At 36.9% G+C, this 10,535-nt stretch overlaps 1 protein-coding gene across 1 annotated transcript in view; it reads right to left on the minus strand.

Moving 5' to 3' along the window:
• The window catches only part of TACR3 (tachykinin receptor 3), a 105,258-nt gene extending 95,501 nt beyond the window's left edge, over nucleotides 1–9,757 (minus strand). Inside the window, exon 1 of the mRNA XM_011943250.1 lies at nucleotides 9,134–9,757. Within this exon, the coding sequence (XP_011798640.1) occupies nucleotides 9,134–9,681 (548 nt within the window). The 5' untranslated portion in view covers nucleotides 9,682–9,757. The remainder of the gene's footprint in view (nucleotides 1–9,133) is intronic.
• Nucleotides 9,758–10,535: the final 778 nt, after the last annotated feature.

The raw sequence follows: 10,535 nt of genomic DNA on the forward strand, positions 1-10,535 counted from the left end.
GGTGGCGGGCGCCTGTAGTCCCAGCTACTTGGGAGGCTGAGGCAGGAGAATGGCGTGAATCTGGGAGGCGGAGCTTGCAGTGAGCCGAGATCACGCCACTGCACTTTTGCCTGGGCGACTGAGCGAGACTCTGTCTCAAAAAAAAAAGAAAGGAAATTGGTAATACATTTAGAAAAATGTAAGGATGAGATATTTTTCCACATTCTATTTGGAATAAAACAGTCTTCACAAAAATGTCATGCTGAGGGCAAAGTTTGTAACCTGTGAATCTTGCAGATTTGGAAGCAATGTGTTAAAAATAGCAATATGGAAAAGGAGATGGCTTCCTACTCCAGTGAAATGGTCATACTCTTTATGGAAGTGTTGACATTGCTGTAGAAGTGCTGTACTAGTTTGTTTACACAAGGCTGCAAAGATACTACCTGAGACTGGGTAATTTATAAACAAAGAAGGTTTAATTGACTCGCAGTTCTGCATGGCCGGGGGGGACCTCAGGAAACTTAGGGTGGAAGAGGAAACAGGCACATCTTACATGGTTGCAGGTGAGACAGAGCAAGCAAGAGCAGGGAAAACTGTTTTATAAAATCATTAGATCCCATGAAAACTCACCCACTATCATAAAAACAGCATGGGAGAAACCAGCCCCATAATCCAATCACCTCATACCTGATTCCTTTCTTGACACATGGGGATTATGGGGGTTACAATTCAAAATGAGATTTGGGTGGGAAAACAGAGTCAAACCATATCAAGTGCTAAAGAAGACTACTGATAAACTCTTATCATTATCCTCTGCCTGACTCTCCTCACTAGGGACTCTGAAATAATTACGACACTATAGCAAGAAATGGTTTATAAGTAAAAGTTATGAATCAAAGAAATTTAAATATTCATATTAATGTTACCATATTTATACACAAGGGCACAGAGACTTGGGAGAATTGTGGTTATATTCAAATATGTAATATTTTATTTCTACATAAAATTTCATTTTTGGATGCTCTATAATTTGTTAGATCATTTTCTTGGGAATTTTAGTTGTTTTCAGTTCTTTGCATTTTGGTTTGAAAACTATCTTTAAATATGAGTTTTTATTAAAAATCTATTATTATTTCCTAAAAATGAAACCCTGAGTAGAAAAAATGACTCAAAGGATGTATGAATTGACAGTTACCCTCCTAAGAGATTTTTACCAATTTATACCCAAATGTTAGGCTAAACTATATAAAATAGTAATTGATAATTTTAAACTGTTAAAATTGCAATTTCATAAAAATATGTGTAAAAATGCCCATTTCATTGCATGCCTACCAATCTCTTATCATTTTGGTTACATAAAAAGTGGTATTTCATTGCCTTTTCATTCATTTATTTACTTTTATAATTCATTTATTAACCAATCCAGAGTGCATCCTTACTATGTTCAAACCAGTATGACAGGCATAAGAATGCAAAGGGGACTAAGAACATTGAGCTTGCCTTTATGGTACTTACAAGTCTGTTGGAGCAAATTATCAATCAAATAGTTTTAAAAAGAAATATAAAATTTATATTTCATAAATAAATATAAATATGAAAATGTTATGATTGTCATGTGCAATGGGAATCTATAAGGAATCAGCTAATTTATATTGGGAGGATCATGGAAGGTGTCTCTGTAAAAGTGATATTTAAACAGTTATCTAAAAGAGGAGTACGTTTAGCTAATGAGGAATTGGAAGAAGAGAATTTGAGGGAGAAGGAAAACTGTGTATTCAAATATTTTATTGCAAAAAGATAAGATCATACATTTACAAACTTGAAAGAGGATCTGAGTGGTTGAAACAGAGATTTAGGCCAGTTGAATTATCTAATGAAATTGTACTGAATTAAGAATATTATTCTTCTCATAAGTGCAATGGAAACATTGTAGGATTCTAAATAGGCATGTGGAAAATATTTTCTCATGTATGTTTTGAAAACATAATTCTGTGTTGCCATATGAACACATTAGGGTAGGTTAAGCCTGGATGTGGGGAGACCAATTAGGCTATTTTAGTAGACCAGAAAAGAGATGAGGATGGCTTGGAGTAGGGAAGTGGGAGTAAAGGCAGAAAAAATGTAATAGATTTGTGAGTTATTTGAACTGGATGAATGCTTGCCCTTTTTATTGAAACACTGAAAGAGGAAAATATCTGGAGGTAAGATGATGGGTTTTGTGGAATTTAAAGGGCCTTTCAGACATCCAAGTAGAAATGTCAAGGAGGTTATTGAGTATACATGACCACACATCAAAGAAGTGTTACCAATGGAATTTTATATTTGTGAGTTATTTGCTTCTTTGAGTTTTAAGGCAAATACATGACTTATCTATTAAAAAATTGAACTAAATTTTATAGAATAAAACAAATCTCTACATCCTGATGCCAAAGTATATCTAAGATCTATAATTTGTCAAATAAATGTTTAATAACAGTGTGTTAATTTATATGACATAATAATGTTATATTGTTTTAATAATTAAAGAAAATATATCTGTATGTGTATGTGTATATATATATATGCATACGTATAATGTACTATACATGAGTGCATAGAGAGAGAAAGAAAGTATATATAATAAAAAGCCGGGGTAAGCATTGCAATGTGAATGTGACAGTCATAAGTTGGTGATATTTAGGGGGTAGGATAAATATGAGTAAGAGTTAAATTTAACTTTCTAATACTTATATATTTTTGTTTTTTCACTGTGAATGTGTGGCTCTTACAATGAATAAGAAAAAATATGTTTAAGTATAAGACTGGGAAGGAGGATGAATCAGGATCAGCAACTGGGGACTGGGATAAAATTGATTCCAAGAGCTTTTGCCATATATTACAACTTTGAGTTATCTGCTACCCAAGCTATATCCAAATTTCAAATGAGAAAAAAAGATACTTCAGTAGAAAACATGCTTTATCCTTTCTTGCAGTTTTATCCTTGTATCAAACCAGACCATCTGGAAACTTTGCTCAGATACACGTTTAGTACCTGAAAATGTCATTCACTGAGTTCTGCTTTGGTACCATGCCTTTGGCCCACTCGGTGGAATGCTAAATAAAAATCCACAGGAAACCTGCTTTTGCATTTACAACAGTGTGCTTGAGGATATTGTTTTCTTTTCACTCATACAAATAATTCCTTGAGACTCAAGTATCAGAAATTCTTTAGCACTTAAGGAATGTATATGTACTGTCCTTACAGACAGTGTAAACCATATTAAAAACTTTATTTCCTTTTTTTGTATAATTATCAAGAGACTCAGAGACATATTTGAAGTTTAACTTTTATAAGAAATTAAGATTGTTTGACCAGAATGTCTACTTTACAAATTTGCTCTGGCATGACTTCATATATATAACAACCTGGTCTTATTTTATATTTATGTATTTTTTTCTCCAATCTTAATTTTTTATTCATTTATATTTGTTCATTGTATAGATTCTTACGTGTCTGTAATCCAGAAGAAAATCAATTAGACAGAAAAAAAATAAATGGGAGCTCTTCAATCACAGTGGAAAATAAAATGGTTATGAATGAGATTGCTTGGGGAAACAGGAAGTAAAGAAGAAGTAAAACAGGCCCAGAATTTAGCGTAAAGGAACTTCTGCATTTAATCATTATGTACAGGCAGAGATTCAGAAATACAGCCATAGAAGAGAGGCTGAGGAGGAAGGATATCAGAAAAGTCGGAAGCCAAGAGGTGAGACTTCCAGGCAGTAGCCACCTGTGAGGAATATTGCTCACAGGTCAAAGAAGTCAAGGACTGAAATGTCCACTGGATTTCTCAGAGTAGCTCTTTGGATAGGGTTGGGGAAAGTAATTAGATTTGAGTGGCTTGAAGAGCAAATAGCACATAAGGAAATGAAAATATGGGATATAAGCAAATGATAGTTTCATGCTTGTTAGACATTTTTTTATGGGGATTTTGTTTATGTCTTTTGTTATTTTTACACTGGGGATGTACTTTTTCCTTAATAAATAAGAATGTGTTATATATTAAAGATGTTTATGCCTGTTAAATATGCTGTAAATTTTTGTTTGACATACACTTTTCTGTTGTGGCTAATGTAACCTTGGTATCAGCTGGAGTTCAGCTAGTTATAAAAGAACGACCTCTGATTACATATGATTCTGTGATAATCTTATTACCCATTCAATTAATATATATTTATTGCTTTCACTATTTGCTCACAATTTTATAAGAATTGGCATTATAATTTTAACTGAACTTTGACAACTCACTAGAGGAGTAATTTTAGTGGATGCAAATGGGATATTTTTAAATTCTTGAATGAGAATTACAAATTTTAGAAAAAGTCAAACAGTTATGATAAGTTTCCTGAAAGTTAAGTTTACCATAGTTATAGTTACTATTTTGTAAATAATTCAAAAATATGTAACAGTTGATCTTAGGTTGAGAAGTTCATCATTTGAGGTAACCAGCGATAGTGAGTCAAGTATAACTATAACACTAATAAAGAGTATTAACTGCATAGACAGTGACTTTTCCTAGGGTGCAGAGGAAGGATATTGCACTGGGAACTCAAATTAAAGACTGAAAAATTATTTTTTAAAGATTTAGCAAAGAGTTTATATCAATAATGTTGATAATGATGCAAACTTTACCACAATACATTTAGATAACCTGTTACTAGATTAAGGCTGCAGTATTTCTCATGACTGTATATTTGTATTTGTTCAGAATAAATTTCAAAAGCTCTTCCTAGGGGATCTTTGAGTACTTTGCATAAATTAGATTTATGAACAAGTAGGATTGAAGATTACCAAATAAATTAAAAACAACAAAGGGTAGCAGAGAAGGCTGTTTGTATCTACTTGGCCATTACTATTCTTAAGCAGTTTTCTTGAACACTCCTTTTTGGGTGTGTTTGTTTTTTAGATGGAGTCTCGCTCTGTCACCCAGGCTGGAGTGCAGTGGTGCCATCTCGGCTCGCTGCAAGCTCCGCCTGCCGGTGAACACTCCTTTTAATAATTATTCATGTAAGGTATGCCACTGGATTTCAATAACATCTTTTTTGCTATCTTTCTTAAAGCTTTTGAACAATTAGATAAAACAGTAATTACTCCTTGATATGGTTTGGATCTGTGTCCCCACCCAAATCTCATGTCCAGTTGTAATCCCCAATATTGGAAGTGGGGCCTGGAGGGAGGTGATCGGATCATGGGTTGGATCCTTCATGAATGGTGAAGCACCATCCTCTTGGCACTGTCTCCTGGTAGAGTTCTTGTGGGATCTGGTCGTACAAATGTGTGTGGCACATTCCCCGTCTCACTCTTGGTCCTATTCCTGCCTGCCATGTACGACTACTGCTCCTGCTTTGTCTTCTGCCATGATTGTAAGTTTCCTGAGGCCTCCCCAGAAGCAGAAGCCACTATGCTTCCTGTATAGCTGTGAGCCAATTAAACCTCTTTTCTTTATAAATTACCCAGTCTCAGGTATATCTTTATAGCAATGTGAGAACAGACTAACACATTCCCTTAAGGTTTACAAGAAACAGTGTTTGTGATTTAAAAAAAAATACTTAATTAAATACTCAGAAAAATACTGGATCATATGTGCTGAAATTTTCATTTCTATATGTTATAATAAAACTTCCTATAATTTCTAACCTAATCTCAAAGCATGTGCTTAGAAAATGAAAGAAAATATGTAACTATTTTCTAATATGACCATACATCAAGTACTCTATGCCGTAAATGAATAGGAATCACAATATTTGTATTGTAATAACTATTCTATTAATGATTTTCTAGCTTCTACTTTCTCAAGCAAAACATAGGATATATATATATATATATTTGTAAGTTATGTTATATATACAGGTAAGATATACAGTTTAAACAAGTACTAAATTCTAATTTGATTAAAGATAACGACTTTGTCTAATCAAACCCTGCAGTCATCACAACTTGTTAGGTGTCATAATAGTGTAGAGGTGAAGAGAATCACTGGCCCTGGAGCAAACTGCATTGATTTGAATCTTGGCTCTACTGCATAATCTTGGAAGAGCTTATCATCTTTGAGGCAAATGTTATATTTAAATGTTATTTTTCAAAATGGCAAATTGGGGAATGATGGTGGACAGAAAATCAACTCTTCACTGACAAATAATTTCATCTTGGGAGTGTGTGTGTATGTGTGTGTGTGTGTGTGTGTGTGTGTGTGTGTGTGTGTTGGAGGTATAGGGGTGAGGAGACAGGTACTGGTAGTGGTAAAGTAGATTCCAGGGAAGAAGGAAATGTGTAGAACTGGAAGACGGATTACTGGCTAATTAGAAAACAGTTTTGCAGGACTTTGTAGCAAATCAGAGGTTAATGTGCTTCAGAATAAGACCAGAACTGGTGATCTCACACTCAAATCTAGTAAACTTACTAATATTATTTAAGTCATGAAAACAGAAAGTAAGTTATTTTTCCAGTACAAAATGAGTGCTGAATGCTTCAAGGAAAACTCAATGCCTTTTATTATAACAATTGTGTGACCATTAGCTTAAGGTTCTCCATTTGTAAGGTATGGGAGTTCACTGAGGGAATATCTGTCATTCTTTTCAGGTCTAATATTTCTCAGAGTAATAAGAGGCTGCAACCATTTTGCTACAGCTGAACAAAAGCCATTATGTGCCCAAGTCAAAGTTGTAATTATTTTCAAGATCATAGGTCTTTTGATTTTAGGCAGAGGAACAAAGTGAACTGAACATATTTTCCATTTAGGCTAGGTTGATATAATTCAGTTTATATTAAATGGGGATAGAAAACACTCAAAATTAATTAATTGAAGTTTTCAGACTTCAATTGTAGTCTAAATTGGGAAATATATATACTGTTTAGTATATTCTAAGCTAAATGAGGCAGTAAGTCCATGAAGAAGGCAGCATGATTCAGTGTCAACCTCAGAAAGGTTTTCTTTAATTTATAAAATATATCCTATAAAATGATAGAAAATACAACGTCATTCAGGTGTCAACCTCAGAAGGGTTTTCTTTAACCTATAAAATGACTTAGAAGAGCACAGGGTCAATTTTTCCAGTTCATGTTTGATAAGACACCAATGCAGAAAGATTGGTAAACTATTGGACTGGCAAACTATTGAGAGTTTTAATAATTGTTATATTTTGTATACGTTTTGATTTTAGAAACTATTTTAAACCAGCTTTTCTCTATTTCTGTATTTTTTTATCAACTGCTCAAATAAGAATGTTCTTTTAAATAATAGTTTTAAAAGAGGTTTTCTGTACAAGAACTGAGTATGCTTCAGATTTTATAGCATATTGTATACTCTAAATTTGTTAATAGTTTTAATGATTACTGTTTTACATAAAGAAATAGTAAAGATTAACAGTAAAGTATTCATTAATTCAAACCAATGACTGTAATAAGATAGCACCAAGTGATTATTTAAAATAACTCCAAGACCATCCCATAAATGTTAGCAGGAAGAAATTGGAAAGAGAAAAATATAACCTTTTTTTCCCCTTCACAATTGAAATACAGATTTCACATGCACTTACATTTTCTTCAAAGTTTATATTGCATCATTAACCTTTCAAGAAGATTGTAAGAATTTTATAACATTATATGCTAATAATACCTCTCCCCCAATCAAAACATCAAAAAACATATACTATAAGAAATAAAAAGAAAACAAACAAACAAACAAAAAAACAAAGCAAAACAAGCAAGGAAGCTGCTCAAACAAAAGGAACACTTATTTCTATCTTGGTGTAATAAGATTAGAGGCAATTTCACTTGTTTCCCAACTGGAGTCTGATTTTTTTTCATTCTTTGCACTCCTATACATAGTAGAAATGAAGGGGTGCGTATGTGTGGATAATCAGAGATAAAGGAGAAAAGGAAGATTGACAATTTTAGAGGCTTTTTTAAAAGTGTGATTTTGTGTTTATTCTAGTTAGTGGCTACTAACCTCTACTCCTTCAATTTAATCCTTTGGGCCTGGCACAGGAAAATATTTTCTAGATATATATGTTACTAATACCTCAGTGCTCAGTATTTCAAAATAGTAAACACAGAGGATGAACTTAGATGAACTTATGGAGATAACCTGTTTTTTTTCTTATTTTTAAAATTACAATGGCAGCTGAAATGCCATAAGAATGAATAACTATCTCCATTTTATTTTGATATAGATTTGTTAATGTTTGAAAATAATCTTTGCATGAATAAGAGCATTGAGACTTCAAGTTAAAGTGAGATCACCCTCATGTATCCTCCATGCAACTACCTTTCACAAAGCTGAGACTGAAATGAACTGCTGTGGTTCATTTTCACCATATAGTTGAATTAATGTGCAGCCAGCCTTCAGTAACAGGTAGGGATTCACCATTGTATTTCCGCAAATATCTATACTTCATAATGTTCAATATGAGAAGGCAAGTGCACACAGCTTTAAAAAATTTGGTTACACACTTGCAGACACAGGGTTTACTCAGTTCATAGCCTCTGCAGATTACTGGAAATCAAATCTAATCTGAGATGTGGTGGAAACTGCTAGTTTACAGTAGTTTTTGGAGAGTGTGTGTGGCCTTTGCTAGTTCTCCCTGATTGGGAGACCAAACCAGTGCTGGCCTTGGGGCAAGACTAGGGAACAGGAAAGGATAAGGATGAGGAACAGACAGAAGAAGGAAGGGTGGAGGGGCGACTCATTTACCATTTCTCTGCCCAGAATAGTGACCCACAGAGAGAAGGAAGGCCAAAAAGTGCACTTTACAGTTGACATAAATTTTGTTCAAAAGTCATTTGAGAAAGTTTGCTGGTACTTAAAGTTTTCTGGCCAAGTTTGCCCTACTTGGAATGGCATTTTAACCTCTCCCTCATTCACCTTCTTCAGTCCCTCTAGATATCCTTAGTAAGGCTCAACGATTTAGGGCTTGAGTGTTGGAGGCCACGGAAGCAGAAACTTGTTCAGTCACTCGAGGGCTACAAATGGGTTAGTGTCCTCCTTTCAGCAAAAATTCTTGGTCTCTTTACTTTTGTAGACCCCGTTACGTTACCATTTCCTTTGTAATCTTATCCCACCACCCAACTCTTTTCTTTCCCTTCTCCCTCTTTCCTCTCTGTCTGTCCTCTCCTCACCTGTCCACTGCAATGGCCGTCATGGAGTAGATGCTGGCGAAGACAGCTGTGATAGGAAAGAAGTTCTGGAAGCGGCAGTAGTTGGCGCCAAAGTACCACTCGCTATGAAGCGCGTAGATAAAATTGACCAATGTGTTGAAGGCGGCCATGGAGGCGTCGGAGAAAGCCAGGTTCACAAGGAAGTAGTTGGTGACAGTCCTCATGCGCTTGTGGGCCAGGATGATCCAGATGACAATGAGATTTCCAAAAACTGCCACTGCCACCACCACACCATACGCCAGGGACCAGAGCGCGATGCGCCAGGACGGCTGCACGAACTGGTTGGTGAGGTTGGCCCGGGGCTGGGAGGGCGCGGGGGAAGCCACAGGCAGTCCCAGCGCGGAGGGGGAGGAGGAGAAGTTGCCAGCTTGGTTCAGCAGTTGCAGCCACCCAGTCTCAACTGCCCCTGTAGCAGCCCCGGCAGCTAGCGAGGCAGTCAGGTTCACGGCGTCTGCTCCCACGCCTCCACCCCCGTCTATCCAGGTTTCTGCTGCTGGGAGAGTGGCCATTGCCACCGATCTGCAGTCCCGGACCTTCCCACTCACCCACGAGCAGCCCAAGACAAGAGTCCTCTGAAGTTCTTCTCTGCCTCCTGGTCACTTTGGTGCCGGGTGTTCAGATAAGACTGGAAGCCGAAAGATACTGCAATCCCTGCTGGTTAGAGGATGCAGTCAGTAGGTGCTAGGGGGCAAGAGTCGCACTTTCTCAGAGGAACTTGCGACTCTGACGGGCAGAAAGAATGAGATCCTCCCGAGATTAAGGGTTATCGCGACACACCACACCTAGCGAGGGCGCCAGCTGCCCGGCACAGACTGGAGAACAGAGCATCCTGCGCTGCAGGCGCGCTTTATGCTCTCATGGAGTCCCACGCTGCGGTGACGTTGTGGGGTCCGCGAAGCTGACTATCCCCTTCGCTGGCTGTGATTGCACTCCCTCCCTCCATCCCGCCCTTTGCATTTCATTCATTCGCTACAAGCAGCTGGAGCTTGGCAAGCTGACCCGCGCAAGGGAGGGCTGCATTCCCTCAGCTGCAATCAAAATCTTTCCAAGATTGTTTTGCCTTCTTTTAACTTCAGGATATTTTGCTGAGGTCCCTGTTCTCAAACACGTATTGGGGGCTGTTCCTTCCTGCACAAATTAACCATTCACCCATGAGGCAAGGGCAAGATCCTGCTGATTTTTCGGAGAGTGTGCATGAGTGTAGACTGCTACAAGCTGTGGGCACAGTCAGCCGCAAACGTTTTTAGGTGTCTCTGAGTTTTGAATTTCATTCAACTTTCTGCTCTGGTGTTCATATTCTCTCGTCTCAGATCCCTTTTCATCTCGCTCCCACTTTCATATCCACCCATTTTCCCTCTTCCTG

This window comes from Colobus angolensis, unplaced genomic scaffold (genome assembly GCF_000951035.1).
Source record: "Colobus angolensis palliatus isolate OR3802 unplaced genomic scaffold, Cang.pa_1.0 Scaffold217, whole genome shotgun sequence".
NCBI classification, from domain to species: Eukaryota; Metazoa; Chordata; class Mammalia; order Primates; family Cercopithecidae; genus Colobus; species Colobus angolensis.